The sequence below is a fragment of the Vitis riparia genome, chromosome 19 (genome assembly GCF_004353265.1).
Source record: "Vitis riparia cultivar Riparia Gloire de Montpellier isolate 1030 chromosome 19, EGFV_Vit.rip_1.0, whole genome shotgun sequence".
NCBI lineage: Eukaryota > Viridiplantae > Streptophyta > Magnoliopsida > Vitales > Vitaceae > Vitis > Vitis riparia.
In genome coordinates this window covers 1,721,311-1,746,136 of record NC_048449.1, presented here as the reverse complement: position 1 = coordinate 1,746,136, position 24,826 = coordinate 1,721,311, and the positions used below count along the sequence as shown (strand labels likewise).

Genomic DNA, 24,826 nt, shown 5'->3' with positions numbered 1-24,826 from the left:
TTATTTTAAAGGGAAGAGGTTATTTTAAACCATGGGCCAAGTGTCCCCTTTCTAAGGATTCTTATGTGTTTGTGCAGGTCCATGCCATCCCTAGAGAGGATAGTATAATCCCAGAAAACAAACAATCCCAAAGTTATAAAACGCAGCGTTTCCTCGCTTGTGAGGCAGAAGCAATCAACAATGGCAGGAACCGGACCTCTGACGCAGGACTGGGAACCGGTGGTGATCCGGAAGAAGCCTCTCAACGCCGCCGCCAAGAAGGACGAGAAAGCCGTCAACGCCGCCCGTCGCATGGGGGCCGAGATCGAGACTGTCAAGAAGTGTATTCCCCTTTCTCTTTCTTTCCCCATTTTTTTTCGTTGTTTTTTTCGAAGAAATCTTTGGAGGGTAGAATGAGAATCGAAAAATATTTTTTATTTTCCGATGGATTAATGAGTTGTTGATGAGTTTTGGGTTTCCTGGGTTTCACTTTTCCTTGATTTTCTCGGCGAGCAAAGATGGTTTTTTTAGAGGGTTTTGGTTTCTGTTTGGTTGTTGAGAAAATGTGGGCAAATGGAAAAAATGGGGTATGCATTTTTTTCATTGTCTGGGAACTGAGGTTTATTTCTCATGATTTTACTTTTAAGATGTTATTTTCTGTTTGATCGCTGAGAAAAAATGGGAAAAACGAAAGAGAACGAACTCTTTTTGTTTTTGTGTAATATTTGGGACCCAGAAGCTTATTTGTTTGCTGAGAAAATGTGGGTTGAAGAACAAAAAAAAAAAAAAAACAAAACAAAAAACAAAAAATCGAACTTTGAATCTTTCTCATTATTTGGAAGCCAAGGCTCAGCTCTCGGTGAGTTTAGTTGAAGATGTTATGCTCTGTTTGCTTGCTTGGAAAATGCAAGACTAGGGAAACAAATGAAAATCTTAATCTTTTTTACTATATGGGAATCAACGCTTATTTCTTAATATTTTAAGGCTTTATCTTCTGCTTGGTTGCTTAGAACACATAGCAAAAGAAACAGAGTGAAATCCTTTGATGGTTTAATTTCTATCTGATTTCTTTCAAATTTTGGGTATCAAAGAAAATTAACTTTTGATCCTTTTTTATTCTTAAAATTTGAAACCAGTCTTATTTCTTGATGATTTCTATTTTCTGCTGCAGCAAGTGCAGGGACAAACAAAGCTGCCTCTAGCAGCACTTCTTTGAACACAAGGAAGCTTGATGAAGAGACAGAGAATCTTACTCGTGAGTAATCTGTGTTTCTGTCTCTAAAACACTAGAGAAACGAACTATTCATTGATATGAAATGTAAGTGCAAGTGAAGGATATGAATAGTCGGTCCAAAATACAATGAATGATCTAATAAAAAAACTGAGAGGAGTAGCAAAATAGCTAGACAGAGTATGTATGAAACAAGAACTCATACAAAATATGCAACAATGTACACAACTCAATTGGGTAAAAAGACCCTTTACAAAAGAAACCATGTGCTTGGCTCCATGTTTATCTAAAACAAGTAGACCGAGGGAAGGAACAACCCGAGCTAAACAATTTTCAAGCATGCACTTTCAAATTGTGCTACATAGTTTAGTGATTTATTGGTTGATAAACTAAGTACATTTTTTGATATTGTATATGATGTTGCTTGGACACTAATGCCCATAAGTAGGGTTTGGGTTGATGTCCCGTGTTCAAATTGTTTCGCCTATGCTTTTGGTGGATTGTTGTTTACTATCCACTCTTGGGTAGAGAAAAATTAGCAAAAGGGTTTGGCAAGGAATGGATAAAAATGATAGCACTCCTCGTGAGCTTTAAGAGAGGTGGATCACTTTTAAACTTAACAAGGGTGTTGAATGAGCAATGGCCTTTGGTAAATTGTGTAAATGACATTGGTATTGATTTGTATACCGTGGTGCTAAATATCGTAATTTTTCTTGTCATTACCAAGGTATATTAGTCAATATTTTTTTATCTTAAGAATCTCATTGAACTTATTTATGAGACACAGCTCGTGTTAGATATTCGATTGATTTGACATGTGGATTACCTTTTTATTCCATGAATATTATGAGGCTATGAAAGAGTGACCAAGCAAATATTAAGATATGAAAGGAAGATATTCAGTAATTAGATTACCTTCATGGAGATGACTGATGGTTTTATAGAGAAGAAAGACCTTTCTTTGTTGAATTAAATGTTTTGTCATCCATTCTCCTAGTTGAAATTATTCTCCAGTCCTCCAGCATATATGTCGCCCTGCTTGCAGCTATTTACATGTCATTCCCTTCTGCCTTCACTATCATCTGAATCTATGACTTCCCACATTATGCTAAAATCTATCTCATGTGATATCTAAATTTGACTACAGATGAACGTGTACCAACCGAACTGAAGAAAAGCATCATGCAAGCTCGGCTGGATAAGAAACTCACCCAGGCTCAACTAGCTCAAGTCTCTCTCCTTCTTTTTGTCCGGATCTGTTCCTAGTTCGTACTTAATCTAATATCACTTTGATCGTTGTTATATTTTGCAGATGATTAATGAGAAGCCCCAGGTGATACAAGAGTATGAGTCCGGAAAAGCCATTCCAAATCAACAGATAATCACCAAACTGGAAAGGGCTCTTGGTGTGAAGCTGCGAGGAAAGAAGTGAAAGACAATGCCTCTAGTAAACACCCTGAAGAAAATTTGTTTGCATTACTACTGTATCTTGTGGAGTCCTAAAACTTGAGCAACTTTTGAGTTTTGTTGTTCTGGTGTACATGAGTTTTTGTGTTTGGGTCTTCTTCTGCAAAAAGGAGTGGATTGAATATGATGAAAATGACTGATTGGGTTTGGGAGATCATCTTGGTTATATATAGATTAGGAGAAACACTAAACACAAAGGTGTGACACAGTGATCTGCTCTGCAAGTTTGCACTGGTCTATTGATGGTTTCTCTTGCTGTATGAATCTAGTCTTGATGAGTTTGGTTGAGAGAATTGGGGATCAAGTAGAAATAAGATGGCATGAACCTATTTGGAAACTGTTTTCTAGTTCCAAAAACATGTTTGGTAATTCAAAAATATGAAAAGTAATTAAAAATAAAATATTATAATAAAAGTTGTTTTTAATAAATAATTTCAAATATAAAAAAACACATTAGAAACATTTAAAATTCCCCAACAATTTTTTTATTTTGAAACTGGTTTCAAACAATTTTTATCAATCCTGGGTTTTGTTTCTTGTTGAATTTGTTGTTTATATGTCGGCAAACGACAGACACACACAATGAAGGCACTTTGTTCTAACTTTCATCTTATTAGCATTACTGGAATATGTTAGGGATTAGGCTGACTTAGCAATGTATTTCCCTTTGTGCATTTTGATTAGAGTATTACTAACCAAGTTGGGGAGGCTGACTGAGTAACAAGCTCCCTTTTCTGCATCTTCTAGCTTACGTCTTATTAGCATTCCTAGCACAAGTTTTGGGCAAGGCTGACTTAGCATCCGAATAGAACGGTTTGTTACAAGTAATTTCAAAGTCCAAGTCATACATTCATACAAATAACAGCATTTACACAGCTTTCCCCAAACCAAACTGAACAAGTTTGGTAATATGGAAAGTGACAACCATCGAAAAACATATATTAAAACAACACCCACCACCCATTTCTTTCATGGATACGTGTAGTAGGAAAATACTGTTACTCACAGGCCAGTTTCGTACCAAAGCTAGTAAGGCAAATGGCAAATGCGAGGAAGGCTGATAAGGGTTGCCGATAGTCCATGGTGAAAGTGTCGTTGCCGACCTTACCAAACTGGAGGAGGACAGTTTCTTCATCTCCTATACCGCCTGGCTGGCTTTGGTCAACTGTTGCAACTAGTTGAAAGTTCTTGACAGAAGCTACAGTCACCCGACCATGGAAATTCAAGCACCAACATTGCAGATGTTCATGCCACCTTGGTGCTTTATTCTTCAAGATTGAGCACCCAGGAGCAGCAGGGTCGGGTTTTTTCAAGTCAGAGTTGTCTCCTGAGGATGGACAGCGGAGTGAGCAGACCATCCTCCTTGGTCCTCTTGATTTCAAGAGGTTGAACTTGTAAGAGACCTGTCCAACCTCGAAGTTGCCTGCTGGAACTTGGGGGCTTATTTGCTTGCTTGCGAAACGTCGGCCAGCTCTGCTGCTTGAGGGCTTTGCACCGCTGTGTGGGGGCTGGCTGTCATAAATTGTGAAGTTGGTTCCAAGGAAATCCGACCTAAGCAGATTGAGAGACCAAGTGAGAAGATATATACAGGTATTGACGCAATATCTGTTACTTGTTTCGCTTCATACAATGATCCATAATGAACATAAATATGAAGAACATAAAAAACCAAGACAAGAAGCATCATGAAAACAGTAACAAGAACTAGAGGACAGGTTCCAACCTCCCAAATGAATTTAAGTAGGGAGCTGAAACATTAATGAGTAATGGATGCCATAGAGCAAATGCACTTTGGTCGAGAAAATGCAAGTAGCAGGGCAATTGTGCGAGTGCATATAAAAGCAAAACATTAATAATAACTGAATCCACGAAAGGGAACTGATAATTCTGCAGTGTAATGCAGTTGGCATGAAAGAATCTCAATCTATGTTGCACTGGTACAAGCAGAGTGGAAAAATTCAATAAGAATATAAAAGGTTTGTTGTTAGGAATCTCTAATATCAGGTACTGCTGATTTGGAGGCTTGAAAGAGAGATCAAGTCCTTAAGCTACAAAGTACAATGATTATATACCAGCATGAAATTTGAGGGTTCAACATATGTTCATACATTCAAAACACATCCACAAACCAAAACATAACAACCATGTGCAACCCATAAAACCCAAGAGAAAGACCACTAGGGCTCAACAATAATAAAAATACCAACCACTTTTTTTTCATGAGTCAAGATTATCTCCAGCAAGGAAAATGAAAAGGAAATGCAGATAAAAATTATGCCCATAAATGTTGTTATTGAGGCACACCTCTAAGGTGGTCTTTTTTTCTTTCCTAAGATACCCCTGACAAAGAAAACTGGGGTACAACAGTAACACAAAAACCTGAGCACTGTCTGTTAGCAAAACCATGACACCCCTGTTAAAGACACAAGCATTATATGCAAAAATAGAGAGCTAAGCATTTGTCCTCTTAGGCTCCTACTAGAACACAGACATGTATTCTTGACAGGGAAAATGGATGGACAACTGTTTTTTAATGGAATTTTGACACACCACTCTCCTTTATAATGAAACAAATATGTCAAACATTTAATATGCAAAATCCAAAAGAATTTCTTTAATTAAAAAAAAAAAAAAGTTTGGAGTGTACCATGTAACTGTAAAAGAAAGAAAAAAGAGTAACGGCTACAGTGTTCCATTTCCGCATGGATAGCAGATTAACTGTCAACCTTTTCTATATTATACAATAAATTAGAACTTTGCGAAAACAAATTGAAAGGATAGTTTCAGCATGCAAATATGAAATTGTAATTATACAATAGCTGGAAAGAACCTATGCAATGAGAGTTCATTTTTTGAGGCAAAAAAAATGGCAGATGATAATGATGTGTGGACGTTGATTGCAATCCTTGTAGGCATTGCATAGAGGATTGATTTACTTATAAAAACAAATAGCTGACAGAAACATTCATCAACTGAATGCTAAAGCAGAAATTGGGAATATGCAGGAAAAAATCATACATATCCATCGTGGAATGAAAATTTAAAGAGAGATTTTATCCACAAAGAAACTAAAAAACATATTTATATATTACTAAATAATTTTAGAAGCAGAAGCACCACATTGAAAATTCCTTACCTTAAACATTTCCTAAAAGAAATGACTTACCTTAACTTTCCAACATAAGCATTACTTCCTTGAGATATGTCATCGGCATCAAGTGATATTATGTACTCAGTGTGAGCACCATGCCTATATCTTCGAGCAGCTAAGAGAAACTTCCCCTTATCTGTGAATGCTGATGGAAAAAGGACACTCAGATGAGCCAGGATTGAAACATTTACAACATGTGTACCAACATTAAAGGAGAAAATATGCATTATATATATATATACATCAAAGGAGAGAGGTGGATGCAAAGCTATATGTCTGCCCTTGACACTAGACATTAACATAATTCTCAAAAATGTAATCCGTAACTTACATACTTCAATTGATTAAAAGATTAAATTATAAAATATAAATAACAAAAGAAAACAGAAAAAGAGAAAAGCATATGTAAACAACTAAATTAGATGTCTTGCAAATATTGTATCGCAAATATTCTTGATTCACTACATTTCTTTGGTCTTGACCAATCAAACTTTGATAAATGACTGTTTGATACAGAAGTTCCAAGAATTTTTGAAGTTGTACAACTATAGAGGAACAAATGTTTAACCTAACTTCAAGATCTGCGATATTTAGCTGGCAACTAAGGCACATATTTTAGACATGAAAAGTTTGAAGGGGTCAGGTGAAATCCACCAAGTTTGTGCCACAGAGACTTAAGGCTCATATCAAGGTGATGGCCAACATTGTTCCCATTAAAATTTGATCCAAATACTAAAGAGTTTGAGAGCATTATTTTGTATATCAGAAAATAAAAACATCCAGAAAGACGATGTCATCTAGAATTCTCCAGCAATTCTCAAGAAACATTTTGGGAATAACATATAATTTTATACACACCAAAAGTCTAATTAAACATAAATTATGTTCTTCAGTTCTACCTAAGATTTTTCAGCAGAAGGCAAGTGAATAAATTTTTCCCATCTTCAATTCAAACTTGCAAATACCCAAGGACTACCAAGAGGAAAAAAATAAAAACATAAGCCCACAAGTCAAAAATTCTTTGCAATGAAAAAAAAAAAATGATCTTCCATATTTTGCACATAAGACAGATACGGGTACAGTCCATTCGCTGTTGGATGATCCATTGTCAATGCTCATCCAGAGTAACTATCCAAATGAAAAAGGCTACCTTTTTTTGTAGGTACCATAGAACTCCATCAACATGAATCCAACTCCTTTATTAGCTAACCACTCATAAAGAGAAATTGCAAATCTTCCATTTCCACTAACTTGCCAAATAACTTGGTCAGCCAACTACCAACACCATTCCCCATCACTCTTCATTAACAACCTCCATGGTTCAAAGATTCCCAAACAACAATATGACACTTTTGAAACCCCTTATCACGAAACTTTCTAATAAAAACCACATTCCTGAGCAACACATCCATCAAACAGGGAAACTCCCACTGCAATTCCATGAAGATGCAAGAACTACTCCACACAGGAATATTTCACACAACAAATGTGCTTCCAAACACTCACGTTCTCCACTTTCTCCACTTTGAGACCTACATTCTTAAAAATAAGTCAAACCCATTCATGACATCATCCCAAAGAACCACTCCTTACCTCATTACCAATGATTATCCAAAGGAACTAACCCTCTTGCCTTTATGGCAGTTAAAAACAAAATGACCTATTTCCCTTTCCCCCTCATTTTGTAGAAGCAAAAGAGATGATGGAAAGTAGAATATAAAGGAAGCAGACTGATGCATCCAAAGAAGGAAAAGAAAAAAGAAAAGAAAAAGAAAAGGAAATAAAAAGCTTAAAGATTCCCTAAAATGGTAAGGTGAGAGACATTTAAAGAGAACAATATGTCCAATCTAATGGGATTGCCCAACATGTCACTGCTAGAGAGGCAGGAATAACCACAGCTTTAGAGAGAGAGAGAGAGAAAACTTGTTCATCTTGTTTTGACTAAGATGTGATCAATCCTTGCTTCTTTTTTCTTTTTTCTTTCTGTTTTTTCTCTCTCTTTGATATGCAAATAGAAGTTTATTAAGAAGCCCCTAATAAAAAGGGGCCAAATTCCAGATTCGTACTTCATTATCTATTGTCATATCTGAGGACTTCACGTGGCTACACTGCACCGGATCACGTGCATGTTAGCTCATTGCTCAAGCCGATGGTCCTATGCAAAATTATCTACCAACAAACTAACCGATAATCAACTAATAGTTGGATTTCCCCTTTCCATTCTGTCCTCTTAGCCACTAAGAGATTGCCAACATTGAGCCACTTTGAAACTATGGACCAAAATAATTTTATACATTCTTGAACTTCACTCCATTCCTTTCTCTTGCCTGCGAAACCATACAAGTTTTGTGATGAAAGGAACAAGTCAATATTCTATTAAAGAGCATTTATGCAGCAAGTTCTTTTGGCCCAAAAAGACTGGAGACTCTGAATGAGTCAATGCCTTTTTTCATAAAACCAATTCAGAGGATTGACAATATGAGAGATGCCACCTAACGTTTAGCTTGAAAAGTCAATCATGGAAATTGCATTCAGTTCAAACTAATTTTCCGTAGAAGAAGAACCCAAAAGATCCAATCAAAGAAGCGGTTTAAGTGTTCTTCATTGTGTTGCAAAAAGCACCCAACAAACATTTACTTACACGAACTAAGAGCAAGGTAAAGGTAAAACGTTGAATTCCTCTTGTTCCGTTTTATAAGACATTGATGTTCAGAGTCACGTGGTCCCGGCTGCATTTAACAAAAAGAAATAGACCATCAATCTCAAGATCTTTTCTATCTACCAACAATAATAATAATAACTCAAATCAGCTAAACATCATGTCAACAAATAATGATAATACCCACAGTTTTTCATCTTCCATTAAACCAAAACTAAAGACAAAAAATCAGGAAAGTCTGAGAAAGAAAAGGACCTTCCTTAGGGCTGAACAAAGGAGATCATTTTAGGGTGACAAAAGTCAGCTTTCACCTTGCTATTAAGCTACAACTTGTTTCATAAGAAAATTCCTTTTCTCCTAATTCTGTCATTTCTGCTTCTACAGCGCATGAATATCTTTCCCGCAACTATTTCAACTTCAACAATCAAAAAGTCTAGATGCTCCGTGTGAACTGAAGATTTTAACCTCAGATTCTTCACTATTTGGGGCCATGGAAAAACAAACCTCCACCCTTCAAGATATAGATTATCCACCCACTTTTCGGGGAGATTTATATTTCCAAATTTCTGGAAACATAAATGAGATTAAAGATTCAGAATTTTTTATTTTCTTTTCTTTCCTTCGTTTTCTAGGCAATCAACCAGAGGAAAATCAGTTTGTGCTAAAAATCCAAATGCTAATAAAATGGGGAAAAAACAGAGCGAGATAAACTAAGAGTCTAAGAGCATCAATCAAATTCTATTAACAGAGGAAAAGTGGCATCCAGTGGTAGATAAAAAATAAAAAATAAAAAGGGCTGAAAATGACAAACAAAATTCATAAAATAAAAATAAAAATCCAAAATTAACACAAAAGAGGAAAGAACAAACGGTAATTTTCAAGCAAAGCCCAAAAAAATAATCACAAATTTTCACAATAAATTCGGAAAAAATAACAACAAAAGGAAATAAATCAAACGCATCAAAACCAAAGAAGATCAACCAAAGCCGTAACAAATACACAAAACTAAAATTTTAAAAATCAAAAAGGAAAAAAAATTGAACCTGTTTGAGGCAAGAAGGGAAAGTGATCTGGCCACTATCGAGACGAGACCTCACGACCTCTCTGGTAATATCTCTCCACCTCTTGCACACACAGGCGCACGACACGACGTTTCTGCGAGTCGGCCACCGGTTCTCGCTTGCTTCCACTCGCTGAATGATCTCCCCGAGCAGCTCCGGTAGCATTGTGGACCACGAATCGCCGCGTCCGGAGTCCACCTTCCGGATTCCAGAGTCGCCGGCGGCGCCGTCACCGGACTCCTCCTCCTCCTCGTCGGAAACGTCATCGTCTACGATTCTGGGCCGCAGCGCAGGCTCGGATCTCGACTCGGAGGAGTCTAGGGTTCTAAATTCCTTGAAGGATTTGGATAGCGCGAAGGTCCTTCGAGAGAGGATCGATCTCCGCAACGACATCGTTTTGGGCTCTCCGTCTCATTCAGCGAAAAAGAGAACCACAGAGAGATTAGAGAGAGAGGAAGAGGGATGAGGAAATTGAAAAACGAAGAGTGATAGGGTGGCAGCGCTGTGTTTGAAGTTTTGTCACCGTCCAATCAAAAGCTTGGGACCCTCATGAGGGCTATGTGTGAGCTCGCTCTAAGCATTTTCTAATGCTTGAAAATATTTTTTTTCATATACAAAAATCTGGTGCATTAATAAATCTTTTAAAATTGTTTTAATTAAATAAAGATTTGTCTCTCATGCTTAGAAAAATATGAATATATTTTCCTTAAAAAAAAAAGATAAATTATGTTAAAAAAAAGCATGAAATTCATGTTTAGCATTCCATCAAATACCATTAAAATCTCCTAAATAAAACTAGGTGGAGATTAAGAGTATCTCTTGTAACTGTTTTCGAAAACAGGTTTCCTTTTTTTATAATAGAAAAATAGAAAAACATGTATAACAATAAAAAATAAAAAATTACTTATTTTTTGAGTATTTAAAAAAAATTAATTATATAAACATGTAAAATAATTAAAAATAAAATACTATATATAAAAATTATTTTTAAAAACTAGTAAAAATATTTAAAGTTTATAACACAATTTAAAAAAATGTTTTCAAAAACTATTATCAAACAAAACCTATAAAATTATTTGGTAATGTTTTAAAATGTAATTTAAAATAATAAAATCTTAAACAATTTTTATTTATTTTTAGAAATTATAAAAAAATCAACTTTTCTTTCTTTATTTTGGAAGAATATTGTGCATGTATTTACAAAACAAAAGTTTTAGATATGTTCTCCATGTTTATTCTCAATAATCATCCTATTTTTAAAACAAATTCTCAAAAAATTATCATTAATTTAAAAAATATTTTTAAATTAGAAAATCTTATATATATATATATATATATATATATATATAAAATAGAAAAAACAGAAGCATGGTGACAATTACAAACAAGAAAAGTCTGCATCAAATTGGATGCTGTGGGCAGTGATTTTTCTATTGTGACGGGCCTGTGAGGTTAGTGGTTTTTGTTTAATGGGAAGATGTGGCTTTGGTCAGCTCTGACTGGGTCTGAATAATAATTAAAAAAAAAAAGTCATGGCTCATCCTCTTACACTTCCTCACTTAAATTACCTTTTTGCCCCTATTGGAATCAAAATTTTACATCTATTTTTTCAAACTTCAAATAAATAAATAAAATATTAGAATGGGGTAAATGGTTTTTAAATTTTACAATTACTAGGAATTTTTGCCTTTCTAATTATTTTTTTAATATTTAATCTAAATAAATTATAATTTTCTTGGACATTGATGATAAGAATTTTTCTTGATCATTGAAAATATAATTATTTTTTTTTATAAGGGAAGCAAGATCAAAATTTTCTATTAATAAAAAATAATAGCATCATTTAATAATCCTTAAAATTTTGCATTAAAATATAATAATTTTAAAAATTATTTTAAAAAAATTGAGGGTATCAACATTTTTTCATCATCTTAAATTTTAAAATTTATGAAAGAGATTTTTAAAGGGACATGGTGGATTTTGATCTCTATTTTATAAAATTATAGAAAAAAAAACTCAAATTTTGTAAATCAAATTTTTTTTCATTCATTTAAATATTTTTTAAAATTATATACATTTTTTATGAGTCAGATAATTACTTTCTCAAATGTATCTTTCACTTGCCATGTCAATAATACCAATCTAATAAATAGATTTTCACTTGCCATGTCATCGATATCAATTTCCTGGTGTCATATCAACAATATCAATTTACAAGTGGATGGAATGAAATTATCTCCCGTGTGGAAATACTTATTGATTTTGATGTAGATTTTCCCGTATTGCTTTCATATGATAAATTATTTTCACACAACTTAGGATGTAATGGTGTTGGCTTAAGATAATGTTTTTTTTTTTTCCTTTTTAAATTTTCTTGGCTACCAATCATTACATTCAAGGATCTTTACATGAAAAAAAAAAATTAAAAACCCTAAAAGATCCAAATCCTCTTATATAGAAAGTATATTTAAGGCAAAATATGGTCATTCTTGGAAAAAAAACCGCAAACCCTAAAAAATCCAAGGCAGAAAAAACCATAAATCCTATTCCCTACAAAACTCAAAACTTATCTACAATCCAAGGCATCACAACTTCGAATGCCCACACTCTTCAAACCATATCCATATTCCTTTTGGAATGTTTGTTCTTTTAGGGAAAAAGATGGAAATGCTAAATAAGATATTTCACTATTAAGAAGTTTTCTTTTTATTTTAAAAAAAAATCAAAATGGTGATTAATTATTTATAATTAAACATCCATATGTGAGAGAGTAACTTGTTTGTATTTTAAAATATTTTTATATAGGTGAAAATAAATTTGATTTTCAAATTTTAGGATTTTTTTTCCATATTTTCTCAAAATAATGAGCAAAAACTTATTTTCCGTTTTTAAATATATAAATAAATTTATCATTTTTTTTATAATGGATTTTACTTTTAATATATATAAATTTTGTTGGTACTTTCTTATTATAAAAAAATATCTAAATTGATATTAAGGTGGTGCTTATTTTTTTATTAAATAGAAAAAGTCAAGATATTTGACAATTAAAAGTAACTTATTGATATTTACCAACATAATTAAAATAAATTTATTATCAGTAAGTTCAATTTAGTTATATTGATTACTATTCATATATTACTTTTAACTAAATAGAAAAAATAAAATATTTTATCTTTTTCTATTCAATAAAAAAATAAACCCCACCTAAACTTTTCTTTTTTTTTTCCTTGACTTTTTCAAACAACAATTAGGATAAGTCATTTAAGATCGATGTTTACTAGTAGAAAAATTCTACTAGATGTAAAACTAATGTTTAATGCTACCTAATTGAATTCTATGTTTTGAAATGTTTTTCTCAAAAAAAAAAATAAATAAAGAAGATAATTTTGATATCAAACTAGAGTTAAGTCTTTAATCTTCCTACTTTGTTAGGTTACAATTTATGTTGACCCAACCCACCCAACTAGTGCCTAACTAGGTATTCAAGTTGGCATTAACAAATTTTGAAAATTAGGCTAAAAAAAAATATATAAATACTAACTTGTAGTATGAATCGAAAGTGTGGGTCATGGGAACCTAAATTATCCATGAGATTAAAGTAGATCTAAGAATTCTCGATATGAACTTCGATTGGTTGGACTTGACCTAGATTGATAAAAGAGAAAAAACACAAGTAAAGTGAATTGAGAATATTTGATCTGATTTCGGGTTGGGTTGGATTTGACCTAGAATGGTAAAGGAGGAAAAAAAGAGAATTAAAGATTTAAAAGCTAGTAATTCATTTGGACCCCCTTGCCTTCTTCTTTATGACATGACAAGGGTTTTGAAGGCTTGCAAACTACTTAAATGGTGGGAATGCCCAAGTAGATTTTGGATAGAATGTTCCCATCCAATGTGGAATGTGCCCTCCACCAAAGCCACCTATTGAAGACTACAATCATATGTGCCATGATAGGGATAGAATTTGTGACCCTATTGTGAATGTTCTTTTATGATCATGTGAATTGAAAAAGTAGTTTGGTTTGATGCACCCATTTATTTGTTAATTAAAGTTTTTGTTTTTGCTTTTTGTTTTCTTGTTTTTAAAATTATAGGACACATGTGAAGCTCTCCACATTGCTTTAATTGAGTTGTGGTTGGTAGGTGTTTGTGGGGGAAAAGTGCATTTTCGTTCATACCCTTGAAAAGAAAAAAAGCACCAATTAAAATTTTAAATTTAAAAAATCTAAATTTACTATATTTATTAAAAAATAATTAAAATTTTATGTATTTTTTAGTCAAATATAATATATTTGACCACATATGTACCAGTATATCTATTCTCTTTAACCATTTCATTTGACTTTAAAGTGTATGAAACCGTTTTTTAAAGTTTTCATTTTGTGATTTTTTAGAAATATATGAAAAGGGTTATTTGATTAAACGAATCAAACTGTCTTTTCTTTTTTTGGTTATATTTTGACAAAAATGTGATGTCCCACATCGGATAGGGGAGAATGTTCCTGGCGCTATATTTGTAGAGGCTCGTTTTAACCCTATAGACGCGTTTTAAAGCCGTGAGGGCCCCCTTGGGTCCAAAGCGGACAATATCTACATGGTTGGGTGCGGGTTGTTACAAATGGTATCAGAGCCGATCCCCGACCCCGGTGTAGGGGTTTGTTTGGCCCCGTAAGGGGTGTTTGTTTGTTTGGCCCCGCAATCTCATGGGACACATGGTTGGGTGCGGGTCGTTACAAAAATGTCATCATTTTTTTCTTATAAAAATAACATTTTTTTTTGTAAAATCTATATGTAAATACTTGAAATATTTAAGGAAAATATTAAATTCACAAATATAGAAATTATTTAATCCATTTTAACCAATTAATTCAATGAAAATAGGTTTTTTCCTTTTTATATTTTTCCATTTTTAAAAATAAAAACATTTTTTTATTATTCTTTTAATTTTTATAAATGTTAATCTATTTGGTTATTTGTCTTTTACTTTTAAAAATAGAAAATAAAAATATATTTGGTAATTGTATTAATAATAATAATAATAATAATAATAATAATAATAATAATAATAATAATAATAATAATAATAATAATAATAATAATAATAATAATAATAATGGATTAAAATAATCAAAATTTTAAAATAATTTTAAATTTATTTTGTAGGATATTTTTTTTTCTATTTTAAAAGCTATATTTAAAAAAAAAATTAGATAACATTTATTTTCTTAGTTATAGCTTATTATAAAATCCATTATAATATTCTAACTCCAACATATTTTTTTTAATAATGAAATCTTAGGTGACACTCAATTGACATGTGAGCCCACCCAACACCATCATGTACCATAAATTATTGAAAGTGGGTGCCTACTTTTTGCTTTTTCAATTTTAAATTTCAAAGATAAAAATTTGAACATTTTTTTTTGATAATATGATTTTACATTTTATTTTAAATTTTGTATTAAAAATTAAAAAAAATCAATTTGATTTTTTTAAAATGAGAAATTAATTTTCATTGTTAGTTTTCCAATTTGAAATTATTTATTTTTTAATTCTTAAACTCCCATGGAATATTAATAATAAAATATTTTTATTGCCAATATTTTTCTAGAATTGTTGGAATAATTAAATTGAATATTAAAAAATTATTATTCTTTTTGAATTTTTGTTATATAATAATTTTAAAAATATACTTTTATTTTCGTTTTTAAAATATAAGAATCAGAAATTAATTTTGTACAAATGATCAAAATTTAGAAAAATTTAAAATATAATTTTATTTTTTTTTTAAAAAGGAGAAGTGGTTGAGAGTAAACAAATTTTAAAATAAATAAAAAAGGAAAAAGGAAAATTGAATGGTGGCGCATCCATCTGCATCGGAAGTGGGGCCCACCTCTTCCACAAAACCGCGGGAAATACAAACCCCCGCCGCCGGTGACAGTTACTTGCCGGGGCTCCGGCTTTGCAACGTGGACTCCATTTCCTCCCTAGACCCACCATCAGTTTTAAAATCCAGTACCAAAAAAACCGGAACAGCATCTTCTGGGGTGATGGTGTTATGAGAAAAATCAAATTCAAAGCCATCCAAAAACCTGAAACCCTCCAAATCCATTCAACCCCAGCTCTGAAAATCTAACAAAAACCAGCGATTTAGCAGAAAAAGAACAGCTGGTGCTCACTCCCAATTTCACCCCTTCCATCTGGTAATATCTTCCCTATCTTACCTTTGGGTGGCTGGTAGTTTCATCAGAGGAGGTGTGTTTGGTTTTGAATTTTTTTATTGAAATGCTTTTGATTTGGATTATTTATGCGAGGAGTGCTCGAAGTTGATGCATTTTAGATTATTGGGTAACCCCTTTTTTTTGGTGTAAGTTCTTGCTCTGGTTGAAGAAATCGGGGTCTCTTTTTTTGAGAAAAAAAATGGTGAAAACGAGGGATTCGGAGTTCAAGTGATATGGAGGAGTGGTGGAGATTTTGATTATGATGAAAAATTTTGGTTTCTCTCATGGTTGGTAGTTGTTGTGGATGTTAATTTATGTATGTATGAATCAATGTGACTAATTTGTGCCCAAAAGGTCTGGCCCATAGCATTGCGATTATCAAGAAATGGGGAGGAGGTGGAACCCTTTTGGATTCCAGCTCTCTGGTTTTGGTTTCGCCGTTTTAATTCTTCTGTTGAAAATACACGAGTGTGTTTCACTTAGCCTTGAAGGTAGGTAACCTTTTGTCATGGTTGATCTTGTTTCCTAAATGTTTTTTGTTGTTTTAAAATTAAAACTGATTGGTTTTTGTTGCATTGTTCTTTGCTGTCGAGGAATGTAGGATTGGCTTTGTTGAGATTTCGTGAGAGAGTGAATAATGATCCAAATAGAGCTTTTGCAAATTGGGATCCTAGTGATACCAACCCATGTATGTGGTTGGGAGTTCATTGTGTGGATGGTAAAGTGCAAATGCTGTAAGTCTGAATTTTCTTTTTCTTAGTTTGTTTGATGTGACAAGGTTTTCTCAAATGTTTCAGACAATATTTTTTTTTCAATTAAAATCATTTTTAGAAAATAATGAAGTAGCATTATGAAAATTTTGTCCTGAGTTCAGTCACCATGAAAATTCTTTCTTCTTTGACATCAAATATATACTTATCTTGTTGTATTTTAAAGTTTCAAACAACTCTGCTTGTAGGAATCTGAAAGGCCTTTGGTTGGAGGGAGTACTGGGACCCGAGCTTGGAGAACTTAGTCATCTAAGATCTCTGTAAGCAGAATTGCTATCCTTCTCCTTTTTTCCTAGAATATGGATATTGTTTATCTCTTTGAAAATCAAAGCATGACTCCTTTAGACTAAGAAAATGTCTCTTTTGTGAATGTAGAGAGAAATATCATCCCCTGTATATTCTAATAGGCCTGTTAGATTTCTGCTGCTTTTTTGTTCTGTTTTGTAATGTTGGAAAGAAAATTACTCTTGGTTGCTCTATCTAATATGCTGCTTTTTTAAATTTACCATCCTTAGTATATATATATATTTAAAATTTTCTCAATATAGGACTAGTGATAAATTCATACTTGGTTGTTTCACCAACTTATCCTATTGGTTTGTTATCGTAATTTGTGGGAAGTGAAAGTTCAACCTACCATTTGCCTATATCTTAGTGACTTTAGGTTTCAGTTCCACAATTATCTTGGTGGCAACATTTTGATCACCATTTAGGCTGGATCCATGAGGTCATTAGATGACGGTGTGGCAAGATGCAGCTGGAGACCAGTCAAAGCAATGAAAAGGGCAACAGCTGGTACTTGGCAACCCATAATCTTGTGGCTGTTGAGGTCTTTAATACTTTGTAATCTGTGCACAAACCCAGAATAAGTGATAGCAAACAATTAATCATGTACATCAACCTGGTCATATAGACAAGAGAAGGCAAAATAATCAGGATTATGGTTAAGTGCCGCAAGCAGACATCAAGAACCCTTGGGATCAGTGTTGGCTTTGGGTCAGAGATGGTAATATTCCATTATAATGGACAAATTATGCCCACCATCAATCATTGGATGTGTATCCATTGGAGTTCAATGGTTCTCCTTGGTTAATTTTTGCCTTTTTTTTTCCCTGGTCAGTAGAGAGGCTTTTGACGGTAAACAATATCATGCTGTTGGTGCAATGGTGTTTTTGGTTCTTTGCAACTAGCTTATGTATAATTGAATAGCAGTAACTCTTGTTTAATGTATTCAAATGCCTGCATAAAGGTGGACAGGCAAGAATGGCTAAGGTCTGGACATTCAACTCTTTAGAGTCTCTTTCTCTGTCTCCTCTCTTGTTATTTCTCTTAACAGCTCTGACTCCCCCTTCCAATTCTCAACTCTTTGTCAACAGGGTCAGACAGCCAAACAGAAAAGTGCTATTCTCATATCACATTAGGTCATAGAGACATGACTTTGCACAACTTGATTAGATGAATTATTGAAGGAAGAAGAGTAGTTTGATAATTACCAACACAATTTTTAGTGGTGATAACCAAAATTTAGCATTACCACAAGCAGGTTGGGTGTTCATTTTCTTGATAATGTCATTTTTGGTGCATGGGGCTTGTCATGTCAATCTTTCTTATTGTTCGTGCTCCTTTTCTCCCATCCTGACTACCTGAACTTATGCATCTGTCATTACAAACTTAGTTCAAGCCTGCTTCAGCTTCTCTATAAATGCTTGGACTATATTTCACTTTCAGAAACCCCATCATTCACATCAATTTTGCTCTAACTCTGTGCGATGTTCAATCCCATTTTGATGAAACACACGCACCAAAAAAAGTCTTCTATTATCCTATTGGATTTATGGTTTCCTCTTTTAATCTTTTTATCTCCTTTAAGGGTATCTGGATGAAGTGTGGTTCTGGTTTGTTAAGTTGAGGTTCCTTCTCTCTGCTGTAGAGGGGAGTACTAGCTAGTATGAAGACCATAATACAGTTGCTAAGGGAACTCCGTTAGGGCAAGTCTTACACTAGTTTAGACTTTGAGTTAATATGCATCCCCACCATACACATATGTAATATGACCATAATATATGCATACATACATGCGTCTTTGTAGTTTGTTTAAGTTTATTCTTTTTCAATATTCCTTTTCTAAAGTAAGATAAACACATATGTGGTTCCTCACTGGGCTTCTTGTGCTCCTAATGTTGTTCTCAATGAAATAAACCTTTTTCTTTGACACCATAAAAAATTACAAAAGAAGTCAAAAGAAAATCAATTGTAAGGAGTGTTATGCCTTCATGTTTGGCATCCATATATGCTTGATTCCATGTGGCATTTGTAATTAGACATGCCAAGAAAGAAGGGGATCATGATTTGTCTCATGTACCATATTTCATGTGATTGCCACAGTTCTTCAATATGAAACCCGAAAAGATGATAAATGTTAATACTGAGAGTATTGCATATATTTCTTCAATTTGGACCCTTATTGATGATGTATACCAACATTGAGGGCCTTCCTACCCCTGAGTTATGATGCATTTTACACAATTTTTTTCTCTTCTAACCTCTGTTTCTGGTTCTGTCTTAGTTCTTAATGTTGGGTTGAAATGACAGTGTGCTATATAGGAACCACTTCTCAGGCTTCATTCCTAAAGAGATTGGAAGGCTTAAAATGCTGGAATTATTGGATTTAAGAAATAACAACTTGAGCGGAAGAATCCCTGCAGAAATAAGGATGATGCCTTCATTAAAACACCTGTGAGTTCATTTTTATGATTTTTATCTATTCTCTGTCAATTGACTTCAAATTCCAAGTAACTGGACTAAGTTTTCCATTTTCTTTCCAGGTTGGTTTCTGGCAATAAAATTATTCCTCCCAAGCATGAGGAGTTTGATTTACTCCCAGAACCACAACTTGATGAAAACCTGGTTTCTGGGCATAAAATTATTCCTTCCAAGCCTGTGGAGCTTGATTTGCTCCCAGAACTACAACTTGATGAAGACCTTACATTTGCCTCGAGGACAGGAAGGGATTGTATAAATACGAAATTTGGGCACTGGTATAATTTTCTTGTTTCTTTTTCTTCCATTCTCTCTCTCCCTGTACTGAGTTTTGCAGATGTATGCACACATTTCTTTTTGTGGACAAACTCTTCCTGGAATATGTTTTCACCCTGCTACTTTTTCTGAAGATTTGTTATCCCTCTTTATTTTATGAGTTTATCATGGATAGAGGTTTTTTATATCTATTTTTAGTAGGAAAAATCAATAGAAATGCATTGTATTCAAATATGTTCTTGTTCTTACTTCTATTTTATTTGCTAATATGGGAATTTGTAATACAAAATTATTCAGTATCTAGTCTATTCAAGTTGCTGAAACATTTCATGAGACATTTTCATTGCAAGTTTGCAGACAGGCATTCCTTGTCCTGATATTGCAGGAAAGAATGCTTGTATGTTTTTTTTTTTGGAATAATTCCACTATTGTAGAGAACATACCACCTTCCCATAGGTGCTGCTTTCTTAGAGCTATGGTGAGAACAAATGGTAGAACATGTTTCACTTTTGTTAGAAGTACCGTGTTAATTTCTATTTGGTAATATCTTCACTGTCAAAGCTCTAGTCCTAGAGGTCTCAAGTCTGAGAGACTCCATCTATTAATTCCCTTATTTTTTTGTGTGTGATAGGTTATTTGTCTCTCCATGTGTGAGTTTGGCCCACACATGAGGTAGGATGTTAGCTTGATATACATTGTTGGTCCATTCCAACATTTTCTCCAACAATCCCTCAGCTTTTGAAGCATCCATAAGATTATCATCAAATTCCCAATCATACGTTGTTGTTGCTGTTCTTAAGAGTTCTTTTCTTTTTCAAGTACTACATTGTTAGTTTGATTTTTCGCCGACATTCTCTCCATTCGACATGGGTTTGAATATTCTGCACTTCCATATCTTATTTGAATATATGATATTTGCTGCCTCATGGAGGAAAATGGTGTTATTTCAGATCAATTCAACAGTAGGGATTGTAGGGAATGCTCTCTTTTACTTTGAGGACTAATTGGAAGGCCGAGGTCTTGGAGGATATCTTGATGCAATAACCTTAAAACCTGCCTACAGTGACAAATTGATGCCATACAAAAGAATTCTAAAGTGATTTATTGGATTCTTAATTCAATGGAATCCAACACCGGTCTTTCTTTACAAACATTTATCAAAGCCTCATATAAACTTTCTGCAAAGTGGACAGACTCCAATATATTTGATTCTTCCTTGTTAGTGTAGGAAGTTCACTCCCTATTGTGTCTGCTTATCATGCAATTGATTTTTCATCAGTAGGGTTCTGGTCTGTGTACTTTTCTTAGAAATTGAATCCCTCGTGTAAATAAGTATATTGGGTCATCTTATGGTCCTAAAAAGGTTGTAGAGTTTTGATGTGAAGGGTTCAGTCATGGAAAGGTCTAATTAGCATAGAGTGAATCATCCCAAAAGGTCAGAGAAAGGATATAATAATGTGGGAATACCTGTGACTTTGCATTTAGGTTGATCGATATTTGATTCATTTCTTACCACCCTTTTTTATGTATGTTCAATGAGTTTAATTCCACTAAATTCTTCTGTTTGGGCAGCATCTGGGAGAGCAGTTTGCAACAACTGAAGAAAGCAGGTTCATTCATAATCCCAATGGTGCGAACAATTCTGCAGTACCTTGATGTGTCGCCTCTGTATGTGCTGTGATTTTATATCCATCCTAAGTTTACCTTGTTATGAATAATAAAAGTAGTGATTTCTCTTACTGTGCCCCCCAAAATTCTTTCTTTGCGTTTAAGGTCCAAATTTGGAAAGCACTATTTACAGGGTGATAAAGAGAATTGTTGTCACAATCTTCCTAGTGAGTAAAAACTCCTTTTACAATGGCATTGGAATTGATAAAGAAATGTTATTTTTTTACACAAAATGAGAGTTTTTTTTCTCATCTGCAGGTTCAGCTGAACAATTCATAGTAAAAGATGTAGATGATATGGTAAATATTGCACGTCGTCGGAGACTGCTTCAGTCATCTTATAATCTCCCTGCTGCACCTGTGAGTAGCACTGAGCTCTCGCAACTAACAACACCTTTTACTCTAAGCAGTGGAGCTTTCCCTGCAGTTAACAAACACTCTCCTCTACCATCAAACCCGTCTCTTCCTTCACCGCCTGACCTGTCTCTTAGTGCTCCTAATCCTAATACCAAGTCTCCCCAAAAGCCAGTTCACCAACCTTCAGCTCATCATTCTCCTGAAAGGAACTATTTTCACGCAATTCCTGGAGTGGCCTTTTTGTTTGTTCTTTGTGCAGTAATGCTCTACATTTGTCGGAAAAAAGCAGCAAAAGCAATAGCTCCTTGGAAGACTGGTATAAGTGGCCAGTTGCAGAAGGCACTTGTCACAGGTGACCCTTTCATTTGTACTTGAAAGCCATTTTGGTTTTCTGGTGCCTAATTTGGAAACTGCTTGGAAGTAATTGCATGGATTTGGAATGCAGGTGTTTCCAAGCTGAACAGGGCAGAGCTAGAAGCTGCTTGTGAGGATTTCAGCAATATTCTTGATACTTTTCCTGGCTGTAAAGTATACAAGGGAACGCTTTCAAGTGGTGTTGAGATTGCTGTGGCCTCAACTACTATTGCATCTTCCAAAGAATGGTCAAGACATGCAGAAGTGGCATTTAAGAAAAGGGTAATTATTTTAGAACATTTTTTGATAAAAATTTATAAGCTAATAGCCAAATGAATGGATTTTGGTTAGATGGAAGACATGGAAATGGCATAATCACACTGGAAATCTTCTCTCTTTTCTTTTCTTTACTGCTGGCTGAGAATATGGGCAAAACGGGCTTGGATGATGGAACTCACTGCCTGAAGTAGGATAAGCTTTGCTCTAACCATTCAGCAATGTCAAGATTTTCTCCACTGTTGGATCCCAAAACTCAGGCTTTCTGGTTTCTATTCAAAGGCATACAGAGACAATTGGGTGGCTAACCTGAAAACCTAAGCACACCTGTTTGTTTAGTACGCCTTTTAACTTCAATTGTTCCATGTCAACAACTATAGCAGTTGAATTGAAAGTCGTAGTTGAGACTTGAGAGGGGCTTAAAAGGAGAAGCAAGAAAACAAATTATTTTAACTTCTGAATCAGATTTGAATTAAAACTGTCCCTCTATTTTGATTTATTCTTTTGTCATTTTTCTGAACTTGTGGCAGATAGAGAAACTATCAAGAATAAACCACAGGAACTTTGTAAATATACTAGGCTACTGTCAAGAGGACGAGCCTTTCACGAGGATGATGGTGTTTGAGTATGCCCCCAATGGAAACCTCTATGAGCATCTACATGGTAATATTTGAATTCATTTAAGTAGAATTACTTAGAGATGTCCAATTTTAAAACCGCAAACCCTGTTCTGTTGTTTGCTTTTTCAGTAAAAGAAGTTGAACATCTTGACTGGAATGCTAGGGTGAGAATTATAATGGGAGTGGCCTATTGTCTTGAACACATGCACCATGTGCTGAACCCTCCTTTAGTTCATCCCCATCTGCATTCAAGTTCTATTCTTTTGACAGAAGATTGTGCTGCAAAGGTACGAATCTGATTTATTGTGTTAGGAATTTGCTCTGACATCCATTTTCCTTTGTGTTTGGAAGTAATCAGAGAATGAATAGGTCCAAACAAAATTTTCAAAACTGCAAATATCCATGTAATATTTTCACATTCAGAGTGAAATTCCCAAGGCTGGATGTGTACTTGCTTTGAAATACACCTGTACTACATCCATTGGCTTTTGAACTTTGTATATTGTTTCCTTTACAATTTACTCCCCCATTATGTTGGATCAGATTGCAGAAATAAGTTTCTGGATGGATCTGGCAACCAAATCAAAGATAGCAGATGAAGAACAATCAGAGCATTCCCTGTTGCACCCAGAAGCTGACCCTGAATCAAATGTCTACAGCTTTGGAATAATGCTGCTAGAGATCATTTCTGGGAAGGTCCCTTACAATGAAGAACAAGGATCCCTTGTGAACTGGGTAAAACCGAAATCAAATTTTCTTCAGCTTTGAGTAGCTTTCTTGTGGGATTATCAGAGATGAGCCTAAGTCTAACTCGCCAAATTTCAGTGAATGCACTATAGACTAATAGTTTGGCTATGCTAACATTTTGCTGATGGAATAATGTTTCAGGCTACTGAATACTTAAATGGTCAGAAGAGGATCAGCTACATGATAGATCCCTCACTCAAGTGTTTCAAGAATAATGAGCTTGATGTTATATGTGAGATAATCCAGGAATGCATAAATGAAGAACCAAAGCATAGGCCAACAATGAAAGACATAGTCCCAAGCCTAAGGAATGTGATTGCAGTCTCCCCAGATCAAGCAACTCCAAAACTCTCTCCCCTATGGTGGGCGGAACTTCAAATCCTTTCAGTTGAGGCCAGTTAATCTCTCTAGTTTCCTTCCCTTCCTTTTTTTCGGCTTTTGATGTAAGTCAGCTCTTGCCTTTCAAACTAATGACTGCATACATTGTTCTTCCCCTGCCAACCCTCACCATTTTTCACCATTCCTAGTTCATTCTTGCCTTCTGTCTTCCCATTTTTACCCTGTACACTGCTCAAATAATTCTTATAATACAACCATGTCCAAAACTCTTACCACACTGCGTAGGTTAAGATGGGGAAATGGGATATAAGAAAAAGATCAAACTGTTGGGATTCATCCTTCTTGTTCTTCTTTACCCCTTTAATCTTTCTTTGGGGTTAACAGTTAGCCTCTTTTTTTTTTTTTGGTGTTGTATGACCTTTTTTCCCCTTGTAAATGGGCTGTTGGGGTTTACTGTAAATGATTTCAGATTCAGATACTGCTGAGTTTTTTTCCATCTGAAAAGTTTGGGATCTGTTCTCCCATTGTTTATACTTTTCCTCTATGATTTTTTTTTTTCTTTTGACTTTAGTTAAAAATTGAATCCGGAACCAAAACCATGATTTTCATAAGGTAAAAGTACTATCATAAAAGTTTAATTAAATATGAAATAATTTTTTACATTAATCAAAGTATATCTTTCTAAAGAAATCGTATTCTTTTCATATTCCCATTAAGATTTCTACTAACCATAATCTCTTTATGTCATAATCAATTCTATGATTGAATAGTTGTAATTATAATTCATATCATAACCCGATTAGTCAATCAAATCATAGGTTTATATGATTAGTCGAAAAAGATCATGATAAGTATTTTTTTTTCTATATAATAGAATTATTAGTTATA

The 24,826-nt window shown here is 34.1% G+C and overlaps 3 protein-coding genes across 5 annotated transcripts; 2 read left to right on the top strand and 1 right to left on the bottom strand.

Moving 5' to 3' along the window:
* Positions 1-86: 86 nt before the first annotated feature.
* On the top strand, positions 87-3,014 carry LOC117909513 (multiprotein-bridging factor 1a). The gene is made up of 4 exons (XM_034823557.1): positions 87-322; positions 1,151-1,234; positions 2,358-2,440; positions 2,523-3,014. The coding sequence occupies exons 1-4, from the start codon at positions 181-183 to the stop codon at positions 2,640-2,642; spliced, it is 429 nt and encodes a 142-aa protein (XP_034679448.1). The 5' UTR covers positions 87-180; the 3' UTR covers positions 2,643-3,014.
* Positions 3,015-3,467: 453 nt separating this feature from the next.
* Positions 3,468-10,002, bottom strand: LOC117909021 (tubby-like F-box protein 7). Its single transcript, XM_034822919.1, has 4 exons — positions 9,531-10,002; positions 8,470-8,557; positions 5,844-5,973; positions 3,468-4,228 (listed from the first exon to the last, which is right to left on the bottom strand). The coding sequence occupies exons 1-4, from the start codon at positions 9,939-9,941 to the stop codon at positions 3,676-3,678; spliced, it is 1,182 nt and encodes a 393-aa protein (XP_034678810.1). The 5' UTR covers positions 9,942-10,002; the 3' UTR covers positions 3,468-3,675.
* A 5,499-nt stretch (positions 10,003-15,501) lies between these two features.
* LOC117908636 (protein MALE DISCOVERER 2-like) lies at positions 15,502-24,469 on the top strand. 3 transcript variants are annotated; one of them, XM_034822300.1, is made up of 13 exons: positions 15,502-16,263; positions 16,374-16,506; positions 16,731-16,802; positions 19,147-19,278; positions 19,368-19,580; positions 21,151-21,246; positions 21,352-21,413; positions 21,505-21,954; positions 22,048-22,238; positions 22,763-22,895; positions 22,982-23,139; positions 23,396-23,587; positions 23,741-24,469. In XM_034822300.1, exons 1-13 carry the CDS (start codon positions 16,158-16,160, stop codon positions 23,999-24,001), a joined length of 2,199 nt encoding a protein of 732 aa, XP_034678191.1. In that variant the 5' UTR covers positions 15,502-16,157; the 3' UTR covers positions 24,002-24,469. The 3 variants fall into 3 exon arrangements, with proteins under 3 accessions (XP_034678191.1, XP_034678190.1, XP_034678192.1); XM_034822299.1 differs by having other exon boundaries at positions 19,135-19,278; XM_034822301.1 differs by lacking the exon at positions 15,502-16,263 and having other exon boundaries at positions 16,378-16,490; positions 19,135-19,278.
* The last annotated feature ends 357 nt before the right edge of the window (positions 24,470-24,826 follow it).